This window comes from Xenopus tropicalis, chromosome 7 (genome assembly GCF_000004195.4).
Source record: "Xenopus tropicalis strain Nigerian chromosome 7, UCB_Xtro_10.0, whole genome shotgun sequence".
In the NCBI taxonomy this organism is placed as follows: Eukaryota; Metazoa; Chordata; class Amphibia; order Anura; family Pipidae; genus Xenopus; species Xenopus tropicalis.
This window is the reverse complement of record NC_030683.2, coordinates 50140620-50165161: the sequence shown is the minus strand read 5'-3', so window position 1 is coordinate 50165161 and position 24542 is coordinate 50140620. Positions and strand designations below refer to the sequence as shown.

Genomic DNA, 24542 nt, shown 5'->3' with positions numbered 1-24542 from the left:
ATGGTTCCTTTTGGCACATGAAGTGGAGTTGCCCTATGATTACACAATATTGGATGGCCATCTGTACATACATAGCTGAGACCCTTGATCTACAGAGGTTGAGCTGCCCAGAAATTTACCTTCTAGGATTATTGGATGACATTTTCCCCACTAATAAGGTCAGAACTGTAGTGAGATTATTTACATTCTATGCCAAAAAGGTGTTAATTATGTGTTGGATACCCCCAGTGCCCCCCACCAATAACAAATAGCTAAATTATGTGAATAAGACGTTAGTATTAATTAAATTACCTATGAAGCTGGAGGTTGTCCTTATAAATTTCAAAGAGTGTGGGGACTGTGACCCAAGATGCTTTATGAATAAAGTATTATCACTTTGCATTGTGAAATTTTACTGAACCCCTTTCCTCTTTTTTGTATTCTGTACCCCCCCTTGCTTTGAAAACTAATAATAAAAATGAAACCTGTTAAAAAATATTATTTTTTATGATGTAAAGGAGCAATGTTGAATAGTAAATAGTGTTAATAATTGTATTTGGAAAAGTGCTTATTTTGAAATTTCAACTCAAAATATTTAATACTATACTATATAATGGGAGTAGAGTATTTTTACTGACTTTATTAGGTAATTATTAACCTTACGCAGTATTTGCTATATCTCTGAAGGTAACAGCAGCACTAGCTACAGAGATATGCACCTGAGGATGTTTGTATTATCCTACCCTCACATCACAATATGGTTACATTACATAGCATAAGACTAAAGACTGAAACAAATTAAGTTTTCACAGCTATACAGAAATATAGTATGTCCTGGAATAATGGATAGAGGTTTCTCTGCACAGGAACTGAAAGCAATGTTAAACCAAAGCAGTGCCAATCCACTAGTTTATTTAAGTAGAATGTAATTACATACATGCGATAACACTGTAAAAAAGCTTTCCAATTAAATGATCACAATGATCACAATTATGCCAAATCCGTTCTGTTAAGATCTGTGACACAAGGGGGGGTTTGACCGTCTGGTGAAAACAGCAGTGATCAAAACTTCTTTATCTACCTCAGACAATATAATTCTACAGGAAGCAGTGACAGGTTGAGAGAGGGGCATTCTGACTATGGCTGCTACATTCTGTACCTAAGCCTAAATGTTGTGGTCGATGAAATGGAGAATTAATTCTTTGATAAATACTCCCCTTAAAATTTAATACAAGTAAATAAAGAGCTGTAAATATACTCTCTTCTGATTAAATTAGAGCTCTATTTTAATATTAATATGCATACTTAGATGTAAGATCAGTCATTAAAAATGCAACTGAGCTAAACTAATGTATGTAATTGTTGTCTGCAGTTTCTTTGTACAATAAAGTTACCCTATCAGGAACTGTTCAGATATTCTAAATATTAAGGGTAATGCTGCATATGAATCTTTAAAGGTTATACAATAATAACTTACTGTAATAGCACTAATAAACAAAGTTATATAAGCATAAATAAAGTCAACAATCACAGATTGCACAAGTGTTCCATGATATGGAAGCAACTACATACACGTACCAGCAGTTTATATTTTAAACACAAGACATACAAGTCTATACAACTGTTTAAAAAATATATAATAATTTCTTATTGCTTAGGTTTAAATGTTAAAGTTATGATGAGTGTGATAAACACAGGTACAACACTCTCATAAATAGGCATTTTTGGGAATGCTTAAAGGGATAATTTATGTATTAGATGAGGCAAAGATTGCAATTGTTGTAGCTCAGCAGTTTAGTCTATATGTAGAGAAGAACAAATGTGCCAGTGTGGGCTCCTCAGCTAGTAAAATTGCAAGCAGTCACTCAAGTTGTACGTTTAATTTTTCTAGAAAATCTTCTCTTGCATTATTATTGAAAGTGTCACATTACAATCCTGCAGTTGTTTATAACATTGATGATATATTACATATATGATATTTTTGCGATGTATCATTTTATTGATACATAAAAATAATATAAACTAGTGGGAAATGGTGGAGGCAACCAAAATGATTCTGGACACCCAAATGAAGCAGAACAGTCCATCAGAATAGAAAGCTGCTTATACCAAGCTGTTACCTGCCATGTACTGTGCATGTGTCTTGTTCTAGCCTCCAGAATCATTCCCGGCAACAAAGCAATTGGAGCCTAATGCTCCACTAGTTGACAATAGATGACACATGCCAAGTCAACGTGCAGGGGTTACTGTGTTATGTGAGAGTAGGGCCGACAGCTTGGAAAAGCTATGCTTTATGATTGCCTTGCAGCTCAGAAACGTCACACAGCAGCAGGCCTATTAACCTCATTATCAGTGCAGTTACAGGGCAAGACTATCTGTCTTTATCTAGCATGTTCAATCAGCGAGTACAAACCTGCACATTATAAAAGCCCATTAAAATATAATTTCCTTGAAACTTTTCCTATAAACAGAGAGCAGGCTCGTAAGTTTATCTGACACCCAAGATTCTGTAGATCTACTGGTGGGCAGTAGAGGGGTGAAAGAAGTTTGATATAAGAATAGTGAGAAATATAATTATTGAGAATTAGAAAAAAAGAAATAGAAAATATGCTGTAAAGACATGAAAAAGTTGGCAAGGTTGAATGAGTATTTGCCCCCTCTCTGGGCCTCTTTGCTTTATTTTAAACAGGGACCACTGCATTTTTAGTGTGTAAGTCACTAACTTTTAGTGTAGCAAAGTTGTAAGTCTGTGTTGCATATTGAAATTAACTAATATACTGTGTGGTTTTACAAAATTATGCTGATAGTCTGTCACTTTTTAACTCCAGGTCAAAAGTTGCCAGTTTTCCCTGCTGTCCAATAAAAATTTGTATTACATTTAGCAACCCACTTTACAGTTCACAATTTAACTATAGAATATTAAATTAAAGCATATTAACTAACCACCAATTAGGTGCCACCTATTTAGGTGCACTACAACCACTATATCATTTAAAGCACACAGGTGTAAGTTACGGGGGCAGGGAAACAGGTGCAGTCCAGGGGCCTGAGTAAAAACAGCCCCCTGTAGCCTGGAGGGCCTTGTGTAGCTAAATGTTCACCCTCACCATATTTGTTAAACAGGAAGTTGTTAGAAGTCAGTTCCATAAGCATTAGTGACTATTAGTGACGAGTGAAACTGCCCAGTTTTAATGTGCTGAAAAATAAAAAGTTTGCAAAACTGTCGAAATATTTAAAAATCATCGCTATTTTGCCCTAATGCATTGGAGTTATGGGTTATCCTTATGGGTTGAGCTTCTCACAGATAGTAAAGAATCTACCAAACTAATTGTAGGGGTATGCTATAGACCCCCTAATGTAAGCGAAGAGGAGGAGGCCCAGCTCCTGTTGCAAATAGAAAAGGCTGCTAGTTTGGGGCAAGTGATTATAATGATTTTAATTACCCTGATATTGACTGGGGCAATAGTACTGCCAGGACAGTAAATGGGAACAAGTTTATAAACTTGCTGCATGACAACTTTATGTCACAAGTTGTTGAGGAGCCAACCAGGAACCATGCTATACTGGATCTAGTGATCTCTAATGACCCAGAACGTATAGAAAATGTGCAAGTGGTTGAACCCCTGGGTAATAGTGATCATAATGTTATTTCATTTGATGTTTGGTGCAGGAAACAAATTTACACGGGGGCAACAAAGACAATGAATTTTAGGAAGGCAAATTTTAGCTCCTTAAGGGCAGCGCTTCAGGGCATAGATTGGGGCATTATGTTTTCTGATAAAAACACAGAGCAGAAATGGTTGTCATTTAAAATGATATTAAATCATTACTGTTCTCAATTCATTCCATTAATAAGAAAAAGTAGAAGTGTTAAGAATCACCCTATGTGGCTTAACTCTGAGGTAAAGAAGTTAATAGGGAAAAAAAGGAAATCTTTTAAGTAATATAAGTCAGAGGGGACAGTAGATGCGTTTAATGATTATAAACACTATAACAAGTGTTGTAAAACAGCAATCCGGAAGGCAAAGATAGAAAATGAGGAGCGCATCGCGGCCGAGGCCAACACTAACCCCAAAAAGTTTTTTAAGTATATTAATAGTAAAAAGATGCAGGTTGAGGGTGTGGCCCCATTGAGTTATAGTAACAATATGGTTACAGCGGATACAGAAAAGGCAGATGTGCTTAACCAGTTCTTTTCTTCTGTGTATACAGTAGAGGAGCCAGTGGGCCAAGTCCCACCCAATAGCTTCACTGTTGCCTCAGCTCCAACTACACAGTGGTTGGCACAGGATATGGTGCTTAAAGGGTTACACACGATAAATGTAAACAAGGCACCTGGGCCAGATGGAATACACCCTCGGGTACTGAGAGAGCTAGGGGCAGAATTGCAGTGGCCCTTGTTTCTGATATTCTCAGACTCTCTTTCATCAGGTATGGTACCTAGGGATTGGAAGAAGGCGAATGTCATTACCATATTTAAAAAGGGAGTACGATCTCAGCCTGGCAATTATAGGCCTGTAAGTTTGACATCCGTGGTGGGCAATTTGAAGGCTTGTTAAGGGATCACATTCAAAATTATGTAGTGGAGAATGGCATTATGAGCAGTAATCAGCATGGCTTTATGAAGGACAGGTCATGTCAGACCAATTTAATTGCTTTTTATGATGTGGTAAGTAAGAAGCTGGACAGTGGGGATGCAGTAGATATAATCTATTTGGATTTTGCCAAAGCATTTGATACCGTTCCCCACAAACAACTGCTTTCTAAGTTAAGGTCTGTTGGTCTTAGTGAAGTAGTTTGCACATGGATAGAAAACTGGCTACAGGATTGGGTACAGAGGGTGGTTGTTAATGGCACATTCTCTACTTGGAATAAGGTCCTCAGTGGGGTCCCTCAGGGTTCTGTACTGGGTCCACTTTTGTTTAATTTGTTCATAAATGACTTAGGGGAGGGTATTATGAGTAATGTATCAGTGTTTGCAGATGACACAAAACTCTGCAGACCAGTCAATTCTATCCAGGATGTGACATCCCTGCAGCAGGATCTTGACCAACTGGCAATCTGGGCGACTAAGTGGCAGATGAGATTTAATGTGGATAAATGTAAGGTCATGCACCTGGGATGTAAAAATATGCAAGCCCCGTATACCCTTAATGGGACTGCACTAGGCAAATCCATAATGGAGAAGGACCTTGGAGTCCTTGTAGATAATAAACTTGGCTGTAGCAAGCAATGCCAGGCAGCAGCTGCAAGGGCAAACAAGGTTTTGAGCTGTATTAAAAGGGGTATAGATTCACGGGAGGAGGGGGTTATTCTTCCCCTTTACAGAGCGCTGGTAAGGCCCCATCTAGAATATGCTGTTCAGTTTTGGTCTCCAGTGCTCAAACGGGACATTATTGAGTTAGAGAGGGTCCAGAGAAGGGCAACTAAGCTGGTAAAGGGTATGGAAAGTCTCAGTTATGAAGAAAGACTGGCCAAGTTGGGTCTGTTTACACTGGAGAAGAGGCGCTTAAGAGGTGACATGATAACTATGTATAAATATATAAAGGGATCATATAATAACCTTTCTAATGTTTTATTTACCAGTAGGTCCTTCCAACGGACACGAGGGCACCCACTTCATTTAGAAGAAGGGAGGTTCCATTTAAACATTCGGAAAGGATTTTTTACAGTGAGAGCTGTGAAGTTGTGGAATTCCCTCCCCGAATCAGTCGTGCTGGCTGATACATTATATAACTTTAAAAAGGGGCTGGATGGATTCTTAGCAAGTGAGGGAATACAGGGTTATGGGAGATAGCTCTTAGTACTAGTTGATCCAGGGACTGGTCCGATTGCCATCTTGGAGTCAGGAAGGAATTTTTCCCCTCTGCGGCAAATTAGAGAGGCTTCAGATGGGGTTTTTTGCCTTCCTCTGGATCAACTAGTAGTTAGGCAGGTTATATATAGGCATTATGGTTGAACTTGATGGACGTATGTCTTTTTTCAACCCAACTTACTATGTTACTATGTTACTATGAGTTCATAGGCATTTTGGGGACTTTTTTCTTACCCTAGATTTATTGAAGTTCATGGTTGCTTTTTCTTGCATCTTTTCTTGTGCCAAATGCATAGGAGTTGATGGGTGTTTTCCTCACAATGCCACATGCATTGAAGCCAAAAGTAGTGATGAGCAAATCTGTCTTTGTCACAAAACTTGAAAAAAAAATTCTGTGGCAAATCTTTGCTCCCATTTCATGAAAAAATCCGGCAATGGAGAAACGCGTAAATTTGCCACGACTCCATGCCTGGTGCAAAATTTGGTCATCACTAGCCAAAGGGTGTTTTTCTTGTGTTTTTTAAGTGGGTGTTTTTTCTAACCCTAAATGCATTAAGGTCAATGGGTGTTTTTTCTTGTATGTATTTACTGCAATCAAAAAAATAGTTTTATTTTAGTGAAACAAAACAGGATATTTGTACCTGAATATTCTAATAATAACTTTTAATATTTTATTCCTCTCCTAATTCCTGTTCAAATACAGGTCTGTGTGCTTGTTGATTGTTTCTTTTTAGTTAATTGCATTGATTTTAGATGCCTAGATCTCATTTAAACAGAATGGCCTGGAGTCTTATTCCATGTGAAATGCAGCAGTCGATGGTTTGCATATTCAATGACACCATAATAAATACAGTATACTAAACTCTAAACACATGTACTTGTTATCACTAGTGCTATCACTATATCCACTTTACATAAATCTAAGCAATTTAATTTCATACTCTAGCAAGTTGTAATTCAATAAAGCTACATAGTTGATCTATTTTAATGTAACAAACAATAAGCAGTGTGACACTCAAACCTACAGGGGGATCTGGTTCAGTGTCTTAGGGCCGCTTCCCACAGTCTTTTAGGGTAAACATGGCAGTCACAGAGGTTGCTCTCTTAAAGGCAAGTGCCAGCAGTTTATTTTGTTACAAAACTTCAGTAACAAACACAAAATAAGAAACAAGAAAATAAACCCTTGCACCAGAACGCTGGCTAAACACAATTGGCAGCCTAACTACAGTTGGATGGCTTTCCCAACTCCAACTTAAATAGAAGCAAACAAAATCAGAAATCACAGGTACCTTTCCCATTCAGCGCAGCTCCTGCTACCTGTGTAGTGGGGAAGAGACTGCCCCTCCCCACACTGGAGTCTTTTAACAGGCTCTCAGCTGCAGCAATCACCTTGCTGCTAAGGTCTGTATTAAAGGGCTGGGTTTGTGATTAATTGTTCCATGTTCCAGGGTACCAACTATGCAAAACCCTGGGAGAAACATATCGTCCATCTACAACTAACCCAGCCATTTTATTACACATCCCCCCACCCAGCTCTGCCCTAGAGGGGAGAGCGACCATGGACATTAAGGAATATAACCTTGAGAGCCCATCAGCATTGCCTTGTTTAATTCCAGCCCTGTGTTCCACAGTGAAACTGTAGGGTTGCAAACTCAGGAACCACCTAGTAACCCTTGCGTTTTTGTCTTTGTTTTGGCTCATCCAAGTAAGCGGGGCATGGTCTGTAATGAGCCTAAACTGTCTACCCAAGAGATAATATCTTAGGGATTCTAGAGCCCATTTTATGGCTAAACATTCTTTTTCTACAATTGAATAATTCCTCTCCTGGGAATTAAGTTTCCTACTCAAGTAGTAAACTGGGTGCTCCTCACCATTAATCTCCTGTGACAGAACAGCTCCTAAGCCGACATCTGAGGCATCTGTTTGCACAATAAATCCCTTCCTAAAATCAGGTGCCACCAAAACTGGATGGGCACAGAGGGCTTCTTTTAATTTGACAAAAGCTTCTTCAGCTTCTGTTGACCACCGTACCACTACAGGGGCTTTTGCTTTAGTAAGGTCAGTTAAAGGGCTGGCAATAGTAGCAAAGTCAGGTATGAACCTTCTGTAGTAGCTAGTTAAGCCCAGAAATGTCCTGACTTGTTTCTTGGTGGAAGGCCTTGGCCAATTTTGAATAGATTCCACCTTTGTGACTTGTGGTTTAACTAGTCCCCTTCCTATTGAGAACCCCAAGTATTTGGCCTCTTCAAGCCCAATAGTACATTTTGCAGGATTGGCAGTTAAACCAGCATTTCTAATTGAGTCCACCACAGCCTGAACTTTTGCTAGGTGTGATTCCCAATCTGTGCTATGAATGACTATATCGTCAAGGTAGGCAGCAGCATAACAACCATGGGGCTTTAGAATTCGGTCCATTATTCTTTGAAAGGTTGCTGGGGCCCCATGTAGCCCAAAAGGTAGGACCTTATATTGGAACAGCCCATCTGGGGTGGAAAATGCAGTTTTTTCCCTTGCTTGTTTTGTAAGAGGCACCTGCCAATAACCTTTTGTCAGGTCAATAGTTGTGAGGTATCTTGCTTTGCCTAACCGCTCTATCAGTTCGTCAACCCTGGGCATGGGACAATGGGACTACTCCATTCACTTTGGGATTCTTCAATCACATCAAGCTCCAGCATTTTCTTTATCTCTCTACTAACAACCTCTCTACGAGCTTCTGGTATTCTGTATGGTTTAAGATGTACTCTGTTACCCGATTCTGTAATAACGTCATGTTCAATTATTTTAGTTCGCCCTGGCATAGCTGAGAAAACATCCTTGTTACGGTTAACAAATTCTCTGACCTCACGCTTTTGGGGAGTTGACAGGGTGTCTGCTATATTAACCTCTGGTGCTTCTTTCATATCAATCGGAGAGTCTGGAGACTGTGTTGCCATTAAGACTTCCCTGTCTTTCCCTGTCTTTAGCAGGTTAACATGATACATTTGTTCAGGCTTCCTTCTACCTGGTTGCCGTATTTTATAGTTAACCACGCCAACTCTTTCAATTACCTCATAAGGGCCCTGCCAGGTTGCTAGAAATTTATTCTCTACAGTAGGGACTAAAACAAGTACTCTGTCCCCTGGCTGAAATACACGCAGCCTAGCGTTCCTATTGTATGAGTTTCTTTGAGCTTCCTGTGCTTTTAGCATGTGCTCACGTACAATAGGTATAATGGCCTCAATCCTATCTTGCATCTGAGCCACATGTTCTATCACACTACGGTGAGGGGTAGTTTCATGCTCCCAGGTTTCTTTAACTGTGTCCAGCAACCCTCTGTGGTGCCGACCATACAACAATTCAAACGGGGAAAAACCTGTTGAGGATTGGGGAACTTCCCTGATTGCAAACATTAGATAAGGCAGCAAGAAGTCCCAATTTTTCCCATCCTTATCAATCACTCTACGGAGCATGGTTTTTAAGGTTTTATTAAACCTTTCGACAAGACAATCTGACTGCGGGTGGTATACAGATGTCCTGAGATGCTTTATTTGCAACAATTTGCACAACTCTTTTGTAACCCTGGACATAAATGGTGTCCCTTGGTCTGTCAGAATTTCCCTGGGGATACCCACCCTACTAAACATGAACATTAGTTCTTTCGCTATACTCTTTGCTGTAGTATTGCGTAGGGGAATAGCCTCAGGGTAACGTGTGGCATAGTCCACAACAACTAGAATGTATTGGTGACCCCTAGCAGACTTTATAAGTGGACCAACCAGGTCCATTGCTATCCTATCGAACGGTACATCACCCCTCTTTTCTACACGATATAGAAGGTCATTAGACACTTCAAAATAAGGATAAGAAAGGGAGCCATCTGGGTTATTTCTAACACCATTTGTCACCTGAACATTACGCCTAGGTTCCAGCAAAGTGGGATCTTCCCACTGTGCACTCTTAAAATTAACGGGGCTGACTTCTAAGTCAGCTAATTCCCTCTCAGGCTCATCAGAGGTGTGGGGCTCTGTATCACTGCTTGTGTTGTCCCCTACCAAAACCTGAAGCGGGGTTGGGGCCTTGCAGCCTACCTCACTACGTAATACCTCATCAGACTGAACATCAGCAAAGGGAAATGCATATTCAAGGTCATTCGTACCCCTTAAGGACTCTTGTTACTTATAGGTGACAAAAGCCCATAAATTCAGAAAATAAGGAAAATCTCTCCCCAAAACCACTTCGTATGCCAGCTGGGGAACCACTCCGACTTGGTAATCCATAGACCCAGATGGGGTAGACAGGGTGACTTGGGCGGTAGGATAATCCTGTCTATCTCCATGTACACAGACAACTCCCACTTGTTTTGCATGATTAATTTTACTTTGAGGCACAAGGGACCTGGTTACTAGGGTTACCATACTCCCTGAGTCAAGTAATGCTTGTACCTCTTTCCCATTTACTTTTATGGTACACCATTGTGGTTTCTCCGCATAACAACTTACAACATCTGAACCTGCCTTTCTTGTAAGCAACGAGTGGGGTTTACCCCTGTAACTCATATCACATTGCATAGGTTCAACATTTAAAGGGCAGTCTTTAGACATATGTCCATATTCAAAACATTTGAAACATTTTACTGTATTATCAAACTGCCGTCTACTGCCAAGCTGATCCCCATTGTCCTTTAACTTTGAACCAGTCTTACCAGACCTAGTGTGACTTAGCATCTTGGTACCAGAGAACCGCTCTGCTCTCGGTGGGTTACTAAGTTCTCCAGCAGCAATGTATCTTTCGACCAAGGTGACCAACTGGTCAACATTCTGGGGGTCACTTTGACTTACCCACCGTCGTAGTGAAGCTGGTAAAGCCCTCAGGAAGCGATCCATTACAAGCAACTCTACAATATGGATGGCAGAGTTGATGTCAGGCTGTAACCACTTCCTAGCCAAATGTATCAGGTCAAACATCTGCGATCGGGCAGCCTTGTCTGGAACAAAAGACCAAGAGTGGAACCTTTGGGCCCGGACTGCAGCTGTCACTCCCAGACGTGCAAGAATTTCTGCCTTCAATTTACTGTAGTTGCTGGCCTCTGCAGGTTCCAGATCATAATATGCCTTCTGGGGTTCTCCACTTAGGAAAGGCGCTAGTAAACTTGCCCATTCTCCAGCTGGCCATCCTTCCCTCTCAGCGGTGCGTTCAAAGGCTAGTAGGTATGCCTCAACATCATCAGTGGCTGCCATCTTTTGCAGGTAATGACTTGCCCGTATCAGCTTATTCGCTTGCTGTGTAGCCACAGGGTTTGCATTGACCTTTTCTGATAAGGCCTGGATTTCCTGTTGCACCATTTGTACAGCCGCATGCTGTTCCTCACGGGCCTCTGCCTGTACTTCTGCCAATTGTCGCACTAACGTTTCAGTGCTTTCCTTCTGGATTTTGGCAAGGGTAGCAACACTTTCTCCTTGTTGTACAACCAGCTGCTGTAAAGCTGCAACACTCTGAGCAGCTTGTCTGTTTGTTTCTTGCTGCACTGCAGTGGACTGAATGAGAGCTTTTATAACATCCTCCATCTTGGCAACAACAGTACTTTTACCCTCAGACTTGAGTGAGGCTGCCCGCATCCTCCACCACGTGTGACACTCGAACCTACAGGGGGATCTGGTTCAGTGTCTTAGGGCCGCTTCCCACAGTCTTTTAGGGTAAACATGGCAGTCACAGAGGTTGCTCTCTTAAAGGCAAGTGCCAGCAGTTTATTTTGTTACAAAACTTCAGTAAAAAACACAAAATAAGAAACAAGAAAATAAACCCTTGCACCAGAACGCTGGCTAAACACAATTGGCAGCCTAACTACAGTTGGATGGCTTTCCCAACTCCAACTTAAATAGAAGCAAACAAAATCAGAAATCACAGGTACCTTTCCCATTCAGCGCAGCTCCTGCTACCTGTGTAGTGGGGAAGAGACTGCCCCTCCCCACACTGGAGTCTTTTAACAGGCTCTCAGCTGCAGCAATCACCTTGCTGCTAAGGTCTGTATTAAAGGGCTGGGTTTGTGATTAATTGTTCCATGTTCCAGGGTACCAACTATGCAAAACCCTGGGAGAAACATATCGTCCATCTACAACTAACCTAGCCATTTTATTACAGCAGTAAAAAGAAATATAATTATACTTACCTATTTGCTACAAATTTTAAAGGAAACAAAATAAAAATGAAAGGGCTAATTGGTATATATGAAGCCCTTTCATTTAGTCCTAAACAAATACATCCCTGATCCTTAATAAATTTGAGTTCACAAAGTAAAAATTTGTATAAGGAAATAATTTATTTTGGCCTTTGTATGTTGTCAAAACCATAGCCTCTTCAATCAATATATATTTAAGACTTGGAAATTCAATCATGCTGGGGCTGTATTGGACTGTTGAAGGGGTTCTACCACAGTGCCAAAATGTCCCTACTTGTGTTCCAAATATTCCCTTATGTAATGTATTTACTAGTAAATTCCTACATTTTTGTACACGAATATCCAGTATTTCTACCACTAAATTAAAAGTTTATGCCTTTTGAATCAGGTCTTTTAACAGAGAGAAAGAAATAAACAAACAAGGAGAGGTAACACCGTGGCTTCTTCCCTACTGCATTTTCTCTATAGGCGGAGAAGAGCCAATGCGCTCTCACCTGCTAAGCTGTGTGTAAGGAGTGGTGCCTTACCGGCACGGCGGGGACGCCCGCCGCGCTGCCATCGGCGGGGACGCCCGCCGCGCCGTCTGCTCCCTGGGCCGGCTCCTCCTAGGTGCGCGCGCGCGCGCACTTCCGCGTCTTAAAGGCGCATTCGCGCTGACGTCATGACGTCAGCGCGCAAAGGCGCGAAATTTGAAATATTTAAAGGGCCTTTCTATTGTTACTCATTGCCCGTGATAGGATTTGATTCCTGGTGCCTTTTGAGCCTTGTGTATTTTGTTCCTGTATCCTGCTTGTTGCCTTCCTGTGTTTTTGACCCGGCTTGCTCCTGACTATCCTGATTTTCCATATCTGACCTCGGCTTGTACTTCGACTACGTTTACGTCTCATCCTGCTGTATCGATTATTCCGGTTTGACCCTTGCCTGTCTGACTATCCTTGATTGCTGCCCGCCCCGACCTAGCCTGCCTGACGACGACCTAGTTTAACCCTATTTGTACCGTGATCTTCGGCCTAACTGACTTTATCTACAGTCGTGCCCCTTTGCTTGCCAGAACTCCTGCCTCGTTCCCCTCGTTAAGTCCAGGTGGCATCTGAGTAGCTGAGGGCTCCTCCCGAAGCCAAAGGCGGTCACAACACTGGTGAAGCCGAGCCGAGACAAGGGAACTTGGCATCTGTTCTGGTTTAGGGTGCCGACCGTGACATTATCACGGGCCATGGAGGACCAAGATCACGTTGAGTCCGCTGCTGCTCCTCCCACTACATCTGCTACCACTGAAGCGCTTCTTACTGCCCTGCTACAGCGCTTGGAGGATCAGGAGCAAAAGCAGAATTATCTCCTGCAGGGTTTCCACAATCTAACCCGCCAGCTGGAGACTACGCAATCTTCGCAGCAGCAACCTGTTCCTAGTTCTTCCCCTTCTGTGGGGGCATCTGCTTTGGGAGGTAACACCTATAGACCCCAGGAGCCTAAGATTGCATTTCCTGAGAAATTCTCTGGAGACAGGTCAAAGTTTTTCGTCTTCAAAGAGGCGTGTAAATTATATCTTAGCTTTTTCCCTCATTCATTCCCTTCTGGTGAGGAGAAAGTAAGATTTGTTATGACCCTTCTTCTGGGAGATCCCCAAGTTTGGGCCCTTAGGCTGCCTCCCTCTGATCCAGCCCGCTTTTCCCTTGATGTATTCTTTAATTCCATGGCAATCCTTTATGATGACCCGGATCGTGCATCATCTGCCGATTCGGCGATTCGTAAACTGCGCCAAGGGAGACGGGATGCAGAGGTGTATTGCACAGAGTTCCGCCGGTGGGCAGGAGAAACTGAGTGGAACGATGCAGCCCTGCGCAGTCAGTTCCGTATCGGGCTATCCGACTCTATTAAAGATAGCCTGGTGAATTACCCCTTGTCGTCCAGTCTGGATGATCTCATGTCCCTAGCCATCCAGATTGATAGGAGACAAAGGGAAAGAAGGAGTGAAAGGGGTCATACTAATTTTTCTGGGGTTACTTATATGAGGCCTGACTTAGTGACCAATGTTAAGTCTTCGGCTTCCCCGGTGTCTCCACCTCAGGAGGAGCCTATGCAACTAGGCCTATTCCATCTCTCTCCTGAGGAAAAGACACGCAGGCGGACCCTTGGGTTATGTTTATATTGTGGGGACAAGGGTCACTTTCTCAAACAATGCACCAAGAGGCCGGGAAACGCCCAAGCCTAAATGAAGAAGGGGAGCTTCATTTGGGTGCAGGCGTTTCCTCTCCCCAATTTGCCTCCAAGGTTCAGCTACCGGTCAAACTGTCCTGGCCTACGGGCTCCGTTAACTTGTCCGCTTTCGTGGACTCGGGGGCAGAGGGTAACTTTATTGAGGCCAGATTTGCTGCTAAACATGGCATTCCTGTAGTCCCTCTTAGTGTTCCCATGAGATTATTAACGGTGGACAAAAGACCTTTAGGGTCTGGTGTAGTAAATAAGAAAACTGTATCTTTATCCTTATGTGTGAACGATTTCCATGTTGAAGAGATAGTCCTTTTCCTTATTGAAGGTGCCTCTTCTCCACTCATTTTGGGTTTACCCTGGCTCCAGGTTCATAACCCCCAGATTAATTGGATTACTGGGGAGGTTTCTCAATGGGGTTCTTGTTGTAGGGGTATCTGTATTCCCTCAACTATAGCAGCCACCTCACTTGAGGGGTTACCTGCAGCCTATTCAGCTTATGCCGATGTCTTTTCCAAAAAGACGGCCGAGACCTTACCCCCACACAGACAGTATGACTGTCCCATTGATCTGGTTCCAGGTTCCTCTCCCCCTCGTGGTCGTACATACCCTCTTTCCCTACCTGAGTCCCAATCCATGAAGGAATATATCCAGGAAAACCTCGAAAGAGGTTTTATCCGGCCTTCTAATTCTCCTGCAGGTGCTGGGTTTTTCTTTGTGGGTAAGAAGGATGGGGGTCTCCGTCCTTGTATAGATTACAGGGGCTTAAACAAAGTCACTATTAAAAATCGCTACCCTCTCCCTCTAATTTCTGAGTTATTTGACCAGGTTAAAACAGCCAAGATCTATACCAAGCTTGATCTTAGAGGTGCATACAATCTCATCCGCATTAGAGAGGGGGACGAGTGGAAAACTGCTTTTAACACCAGGGACGGCCACTACGAGTATTTAGTAATGCCCTTTGGGCTCTGTAACGCCCCCGCAGTTTTTCAAGAATTTGTCAACGACATCTTTCGTGACCTACTGGGGGTATTCGTAGTGGTCTACCTCGACGATATTCTTATTTTCTCTTCTAATCTAAATGAACATCGTAAACATGTGTGTGAGGTCTTAAAAAGGCTAAGGGAGAATAATCTGTATGCAAAACTAGAGAAATGTTCCTTTGAAGTTTCTACTGTTCAGTTTTTGGGTTTTATTATCTCCGGCAAGGGTCTAGAGATGGATCCAGGTAAAGTGAGAGCTGTCCTAGATTGGGCCCAACCCTTTTCGTTACGCGCTATACAAAGGTTTCTTGGTTTTGCCAATTATTATCGTCAATTTATTAAGAATTTTTCTCTAATTGTAGCTCCCATCACGAATCTAACTAAAAAGGGCGCTGATCCCAGTATATGGCCTCCTGAGGCTGTACAAGCGTTTGAAACCCTCAAAAAAGAGTTTAGTTCTGCCCCTATCCTTAGACCTCCCAATTCCGCTCTCCCTTTCATTGTAGAGGTAGATGCCTCTGAGGTAGGAGCTGGGGCAGTCCTGTCTCAAAGACATCCGATAACCAACAAGATGCATCCCTGTGCCTTTTTCTCTAGAAAGTTTTCACCTGCAGAGATCAATTATGACATAGGGAACAGGGAATTGCTGGCCGTGAAATTGGCTTTCGAGGAATGGCGCCATCTTTTAGAGGGGGCTAAACATCTAGTTACGGTCTATACCGACCATAAGAATTTACTTTATATTGAATCCGCTAAGCGCCTGAATCCAAGGCAAGCCAGGTGGGCTTTATTCTTTTCAAGGTTCAATTTTTCTTTAACTTTCAAACCCGGTTCAAAGAATACCAAGGCGGATGCACTCTCTAGGAGTTTCGACTCAGTTTCCTCCGACTCTAGTGAGTGCACTCCTATCATTCCCAGGGAAATAATTGTTGCAACCCTGAGGTCTGACCTCTCTTCCTTATTGTCCCCTTTACAGTCTTCTGCTCCTGCTGAAACCCCATCTGGTAAATGGTTTGTTCCTGAGGTACTTAGGGAGCAAGTATTAAGAGAGGCTCATGATTCTAGGGTGGCGGGTCATCCAGGTATTGCAAAAACCATTTGTTTATTGTCCCGGCATGTTTGGTGGCCCTCCTTCAAACAGGATGTTAAAACTTTTGTCAGTTCCTGTTCAGTCTGCCAAAGGTCTAAGTCATCTCATCATCGGTCCCAGGGTCTGTTAAATCCCTTACCCATCCCGGAGAAACCATGGTCTCACATTTCCATGGATTTTGTTGTAGAGTTGCCCTCTTCTCAGGGTAAAACAGTGATTTGGGTGGTGGTTGATAGGTTCAGTAAAATGGCTCATTTTATTCCTCTTCCACATCTCCCTTCTGCTAAGACCCTGGCTGATTTATTTATTATGCATATTTTCAAGTTTCATGGATTTCCTGAAAATATTGTTTCTGACAGGGGGGTTCAATTTGTTTCTAAATTTTGGCGTGCTTTCTGTACTTTGGTTGGTACGGAATTGTCCTTTTCCTCTGCCTATCACCCCCAAACTAACGGTCAAACTGAAAGGGTGAACCAGTCCCTTGAACAGTATCTCAGGTGCTATGTATCCGATAACCAGTCCACATGGTCTGAACTGCTTCCCTGGGCAGAATTTGCATACAATAATGCTACCCATTCCTCCTCAGGGAGGTCTCCTTTCTTTATCGTTTATGGGTTACACCCCAAAGCATTTTCTTTTTCTGGCTCTAATTCCCCTGTACCCTCTGCCAATTCCTCTGTCTTAAGATTTTCTGAAGTCTGGTCGCTAGTTCATGATTCACTATCGGCAGCTTCCCTAGCCCAGAAAAAAGCTGCTGACAAATCCCGTAGGGAGGCTCCCCAGTACAAGGTGGGGGATTTAGTGTGGTTATCAACCAGGAATATTAAGTTAAAGATTCCCTCTCCCAAACTGGGTCCCAGGTTTATTGGTCCATATCCCATCATTGCAATAATTAACCCATCTTCTGTCCGTCTTCAGTTACCTCCTAATTTCAGAATTTCTAATACTTTTCATGTTTCTCTCCTTAAACCTGCTGCTAACACTCGCCATCAGTCTGTTCCGCCCCCGGTGTTGATTGAAGGTCAGCCTGAGTATGAGATCCAAGAGTTCCTCGACTCCCGCCGTGTGAGAGGTAAACTTCAATATCTTACTAGGTGGAGAGGCTTCGGTCCTGAGGAGAACTCTTGGGTCTCAGTTGATGACATCAAGGCTGATCGCCTCAGGAAGCAGTTCCATTCAAGGTTTCCTGGGAAGCCTGGGGGTCCAGTGGCCCCCCCTAGAGAGGGGGGTAATGTAAGGAGTGGTGCCTTACCGGCACGGCGGGGACGCCCGCCGCGCTGCCATCGGCGGGGACGCCCGCCGCGCCGTCTGCTCCCTGGGCCGGCTCCTCCTAGGTGCGCGCGCGCGCGCACTTCCGCGTCTTAAAGGCGCATGCGCGCTGACGTCATGACGTCAGCGCGCAAAGGCGCGAAATTTGAAATATTTAAAGGGCCTTTCTATTGTTACTCATTGCCCGTGATAGGATTTGATTCCTGGTGCCTTTTGAGCCTTGTGTATTTTGTTCCTGTATCCTGCTTGTTGCCTTCCTGTGTTTTTGACCCGGCTTGCTCCTGACTATCCTGATTTTCCATATCTGACCTCGGCTTGTACTTCGACTACGTTTACGTCTCATCCTGCTGTATCGATTATTCCGGTTTGACCCTTGCCTGTCTGACTATCCTTGATTGCTGCCCGCCCCGACCTAGCCTGCCTGACGACGACCTAGTTTAACCCTATTTGTACCGTGATCTTCGGCCTAACTGACTTTATCTACAGTCGTGCCCCTTTGCTTGCCAGAACTCCTGCCTCGTTCCCCTCGTTAAGTCCAGGTGGCATCTGAGTAGCTGAGGGCTCCTCCCGAAGCCAAAGGCGGTCACAACACTGGTGAAGCCGAGCCGAGACAAGGGAACTTGGCATCTGTTCTGGTTTAGGGTGCCGACCGTGACACTGTGTCTCAGGCCTGACAGTGCAGATACAGTGGAGCAAATTAGAGTGAAAAGGCTTTTCTTTGCCTGTTGTTTGTGTGCCCTTAGCCTAAAAGTTTAGAAAAAGTTAAAGAACATGTAAAATGCAAGTGGACTTTTCTTTTCCCTACCAGTCATTTGAACTGAAGAAGCCACTCGGATGAGTGGTGAAACGTTTTCAAGAAAAACTCAGAAAAGTCCAGTTGTTTTAGACTTAATTCTACTAGATATAGAAATAGTATAGCTTAGAAAGTTCAGTTTCAGTGCGGGAAATTACATTAGATTTCTAAACTACTACCTGGTCTGCCCACTTGGCTATTTATGACCTTGCAGGTTTTGATTTTGCTGTACAGTTTGGAGGCTGAATATCAAACACTGGACTTGATTAAATCTAGAAAAATGGAGCCCTTTGTCTGCTGATCAATAGCTTTTGTTGTCTAGCAGTGTCATAAATCCACTGGGCAATTTACAGTAACATAGAATGGGATATGGCTGGTATCTTGGTTATTTTCAGAGGATGTCATTTTGCACATTTTAACCCTTTAAGACAATCAATTTCCATCTATCACAACCCTCCTTTGTTATCATGACAATAGTATAACCAGCAATGCTGTAAAATCGGGACATATACAAACAGAATAATAATACAAATGTAGCCTCTTACTTCTAAGGACTGAACAGGTAAGAGTCTTAGGCGCTATGGTTCACTAGAACATAGGGCTACTGTAGTGTGGCCAAGATGGGCCACTGTGGGCTGGTTTGAGGGCTGCATGTGTGATCATAATAGTTGTACTAAAAATCAAAGTTGGTAATTAACAGAAAATAGGATGATATTTTTCATCCATGGTACAAAACCTGTGCCACTGTGCATAAAAATACACAAAGTTCACAGAACACATAGCCGAAAACAGCAGTAACACCTTGATGAATTACACATATTGGTCTTGTATTCCCTTTATCTTTGTATGGATCATAGTCATAACACTGTAGAAGAGACAATCAATCTAGGATTATGCTACCTCTGCAAACCACCAAAGTCCTTTCCAACGCTTATCTATAGTTCTCATTCCCATGCTGCAGATAATATTTACACTATTCCCAGTAGGGCTGCATCTGATCTAGAGGAAAGTTAGGAAATACAGATACTGGGCCAGATTCAAATACCTCACTTTTATCTTCTGAAAACTGCATTGTGTTCTGAGGGACAGCTAGAAATAAATGATGGGATATTTTTGCACAAAATTGCTGCATAAAACCCCATTAAAAGAAATTAGAACTGAAACTGCTAATGTTTTCAGAAGATGTCCAAACCATTTTAAAGATTTAATAAACCACTATGCAGTGCATATCACTTACTATTGCCAAACTTTGCTAAATTCCCATGATATGTGGCTCAATGTAAATGGAAGAAACCATTCATCAATCTAATCATATATAAAACATATTTTACATGCAAACAGAACAGCACACATAGAAAGTCATTTCTAGCATTTTAGATATAAAAGCAATCTAAGCAGCCTTGCAACTGGTCTTTTAAATGTACTGTTTTACATTAATTACATTTCTATCCTGCTTCCCTATTTAAATTATGTACTAACTTGCTAGGTTACTGACATTCAAAACAAAGTTTAAAAGTCAAACCAGAGATCTGTAGAATAAAAACATTATATAAAACTTTCCCTTTAATAACAATGTGGATAAAAATGGAGACCGGGCAAGCGCAAAATAAACATATCACTGTACCAGGAATAGAGGGGAAACTTGGTTCTCTCTAGCAATTAGAAAATGAGTGAAATGTAGTAAAAGACACTTTACTTAAAAGCATTTACAGAAACACATGTAAGCAGAGAACAGTGATATCCATCAGTACTTGCAAATGGGGTTTGAATGCTTTATTTATGCTTCCTTTGAATTAACCCCCTTCAAGCAGCAAAGTGTAAACTCAACCAGAAAGAGCTGTGACCCTAGCAAAATATACAGAGATGTTGTCAGAACATGACTGTAATCCTGCTTACAACATGGAATAGATGAGGAGAATGTAGCAAATGGCATAAGAGTTAACCTGGACAAAAAAGGAGCAAATGCATTGTTATTCCTATAGGAAACAGGGAAAACCCATTTTCATACACAGTGCATTTTATTCTACGTGGTAGTACATATGACCAAATGGGGCAAGGTGCAGAGTCTAAACTGACACAATTTGACATGCCCCATTGAAATTTGCTTGTTGCACCCTGAGGCACAACTGTGAGGACAAAAAAAAGAGCAAAATGAGAAGTCTTTCTCTGTATGCAGTGCTGCCATTGTTGCATTCATGAAGGGAAACTCATGGGCATCCCCTGGAACATCTCTTACTTGCACATCATTCAGAACATGTAAACTGTTGAGCACTGCAGGATGCAAGATGCTAGTGAGCCCTTTACTTGTTAGCTGTTAGTAAATGGCCACCTACATCTGACAGCTATGTGCTCTTAATCAGGCATAGAGTGTAGAAGGGCTAGGCACAATTCTTTAGTTCACAGGGCTCTAAGGCCTTCGTTATTTTGCAGGCCATTAGAACTTCAGGAGTTGTGCCTAATCTCTCATAAATGGGAATTACATGCCTTTTTCAAGCCTTTTCAAGTATGAAACAATCCGAATACATTGGCATACTTGTAGAAAACACACAGGAAGTAGTTACACCATCAACCACTGTACACCCAAAGTGACTTCTCAGGGTACTTGATGCCTCACACAGCAACAAACTTTTTAACATGTGTGGGACTTGCATATTAAAGGTCCATAAAGCACTCTTATGTAGTACCAGCCAGGGTGTAAAGTGATGGAAAGTGATGGAAGTAGCTTCACTCATTGCTTAGCACCTATAAGCAGACCTGTGCCACTACTATCAATAAAGCACTGCTGTCATTCACAAGTAAGAAAGCACCAACTGGCACAGTGTCTTTTAATACATGTCTACAGTGTATATATACTATATTAATCTTTCAACATTAGAGCTTAACATGTAAAAGTGTTGGTATTTAGATTTGTTGTGAGGCTTCAAATAACATAAGCTTTCAATATGTGTGTTGGGTGTGGCCAGAGGGTGGTCATTTCTGTGTACTTTCTTTGCATAGATCAATGAACTCTGTCTGTTTCACATTTGAAAAGTGCCTCAAATATGTGGCACTTTGTGTAGACTAGAAAACTGAAGGAGAAAAATTACATCTGATACTGCTGTTTGCCTACTAAACAGTGGTCCTGATTTATGGCGAAGGAAGCAGCATCCACTATGCGACGATCGATTGATCGAGCCTAGCCTTCCTTCCGTATCGCCGTATTTCAATTGATAGGAAGCCAAGTTTTAGCAGGTATTTTCTATTAAAACATTCAAAATACTAAGTGGTTTGCAGGATAGGGCAGTTATTGGTGCAGGGTAGAATAGCTTTTTTAGTGTTACTTTTCCTTTAAGTACCTCATCCATGCTTTGACTCCTCGTTTGGCAGGTCTCTAGCAGGTCTCTAGCTGGGATGCAGCTCCTTATGGGATTTTCTATTCCCTTAGGACAGACTTCTTTGTATTAAATGATTATTTTTAGCTTGAATTTGAGTTGACCCACTCCAGTGGAAAAGTTATTCAGCACTGCTATAGGGAAGGCAATCAACTACTGTAGTTTTAACTTCCGCTACACTATTCTACAGTGACAGTTAACCTACAGTATGCAAAAAGCAGATAAAGCTGTATACAGCAAAGCTGGACAGACTCCTATATTAAATAACTTTAACTCTGAATCTTGTGATTATTTTTTTGCAAATTGTTATGCAGATGGTTTGGCCGTTTCTGAGAAGCAGAATACAAAGGTTAGTGCAGCCAAAAAAAAACCCTGAAATGTAAGAGTATAAGTCAACTGAAATACAACTTTTCACCAGGATTGGTAATATTTCACCACAATGAGCAGTGAACAGTACATCTATAAATGGCAGACCTGTAATTTAAATCAGATGGAAGAGCTCTGCAACATATCATATTTCTTCAACTGAAATGTGATATAAACCCTATAAAGTATGATAGCATCTTCACATGCTGCAGGATAAACAATACATCAAGGTAGCTTAGGCATGGGTATGCCAAATAGCATATCAGTGCAGACAACAGACTTTGCTTTTCCCAGTTCCGATCTCCATTTTGGATATGCAGATGTCCTTACTGCTAAGCTATATAAATCTAATGCCAAAAGGATACTTCCATTGTGCTTGATTATTTCTTTTACTGTGTGAGAATGGATCACTACTGCTTTAAAACAACTACCAGCATGCATTGCCATAAAAAGCATACTGTTACTACATAATATATAGATGGGCCATGCTTTCAACTAAAAACTTGTAATATTTCATTGATGTTATGACCTCTTATCGGCTAAAATCACTACATACTACTAATACTTCTTGGTCTCTCAGCTGCTTTTGACACTGTGGATCACCCTCTTCTCCTCCAGTTTCTCCGCTCTCTTGGCCTTTGCGACACTACCTTGTTTTGGTTTTCATCTTACCTCTCAGCTCGATCTTTCAGTGGCTGTTACGATGGAGCACCATCTTCTCCATTGCCTTTTTTCGTTGGAGATCCTCAAGTCTCTGTCCTGGGCCCCTTACTATTTTCTCTCTATACTTCCTCACTTGGCAAACTAATTAATTCATATGGCTTTCAGAACCAACTTTATGCTGATGATATTCAGATCTATCTTTCCTCTCTGTTAGGGAATTACATAAAGGGTGTTATAGACCCCAGTGGCTGAGTCACCCAAGAACAGGCTGCAGGGTGCTTAAACTGAATACACCCCTGTAATGAGTACTACAGAATAGAGAACTGTGTAGGCACAGATAGTAGCAGTAACTCATAAAGGCAGAACCTGTTCAGATGTTAGGGAAGACTTTTTCCCAATTCTGTCTTTAAAATATCTCTAAAAACACATTTATTTAGAGACACTTACCCTCATTTAGTTTAACATAACCTCAATATGCTGCTAAAAGTAATAATCTGTGCCCAACCTCTCACATTGCTTAATTCTGATCTTGCCCATTCCCACACCCTGTGTCTCAACCTTTTCTCCATGTAGATTGTAAGCTCTTTTGTGCAGGGCCCTCTTCACTTGTATCGGTTATTGGTTGCTGTATATGTTAATAATTTATGTTTATCTTTTCTAAATTAACTTGCAGGCCTGGGAGGGTGGGGTGGGGGCATTGCCGAACTATCTATATCTTAGTATGGTTTATCAATATCAGTTTGAGAATACTGGTGCTCTACTTCAATATAAAAATGAAACCCAGCAGATTTTGTGTATTTATTTGAAAATGTACATTTTTCTAAAATAGAAAATTTGCGTTGTACCTTTTTTCTGAGAAAAAAAAATGTGTCCCTTTGTCTTTTTAAACCCTGTTTAACTTTAAAGGGGCAGTATATCCCTTCATTATAACTTCAATGAATATGGTTTGGGCTGAATAGACTTTTGCCAATTGTTTAAATCACAAGTCCAATTCATTGGAAGCAAAGGCTCATGCCAGTCATTACAGTTAGTGCCTTATAAGTTTCCTTCGATTGTGATTTTCCCTTAGTTATATAGATAGAAAAAGAAATACTAGCTAAAGACTATAGATGTTTCAAATAGGTTCAATTAAGAGGCAGCTTTACATGGAGTCAGGGAAACATACGGAAAATTTTATAATGCAGGATGGCATAAGGAAAGAGAGGGACTTTAACTCACCAATAAGATGGCCCAACATAAGAATCTCTTTAGAATGCTGAGTGGGTATTTACGGTAAATCAGGATAATTTTCCCAGCCTGGAAAGCAGAACATAAAGCATAAATTCTGTCATTATTATTAAATGTATATGTCAATACTGTTAAACAGCTTACACCCAGGGTCACAGAAAAGTGGTAACCTTTTTGCTTTTACTAAATCGCAAGAGAAGTGTTTTAAACTATATTTTAGTGTAATTTGTTCATTAAAAATGTGACTGAAAGAGAACCCAAGGCTCACAATTATATTTTTTCTATCATCTTATGGCTACCTACCACCAGTCCCACAAGCACTTACCTTATGGGTTTCAGCTTTAGAATTATGAGTCGTGGTTTGTTCATGGGAACATAGAAAGCATTTTTTTGTGCTGGCAATAACGGTTTCATGATTACAAAATTAATTTTATAAGCACAAACTGAATTCATTTTTTTCAGCAAAATTATACATACACAGTGGTCTGTGGCCCCAGCTCTACAAACTTCAGATCAGCTCTAATGTAAAGTATAGTATACCATACTTGTGTAATGATCCTACACACTACAAACCCAAAGGTGGTACAGGTATAGGACCTGCAGAATGCCCAGGACCTGGGTTTTTTT

At 41.6% G+C, this 24542-nt stretch overlaps 1 protein-coding gene across 1 annotated transcript in view; it reads right to left on the bottom strand.

Moving 5' to 3' along the window:
- LOC100496969 (heparan-alpha-glucosaminide N-acetyltransferase) overlaps positions 1-24542 on the bottom strand; it is a 175818-nt gene that overhangs the window by 25996 nt on the left and 125280 nt on the right. Inside the window, exon 15 of the mRNA XM_018095658.2 lies at positions 23907-23984. Within this exon, the coding sequence (XP_017951147.2) occupies positions 23907-23984 (78 nt within the window). The remainder of the gene's footprint in view (positions 1-23906; positions 23985-24542) is intronic.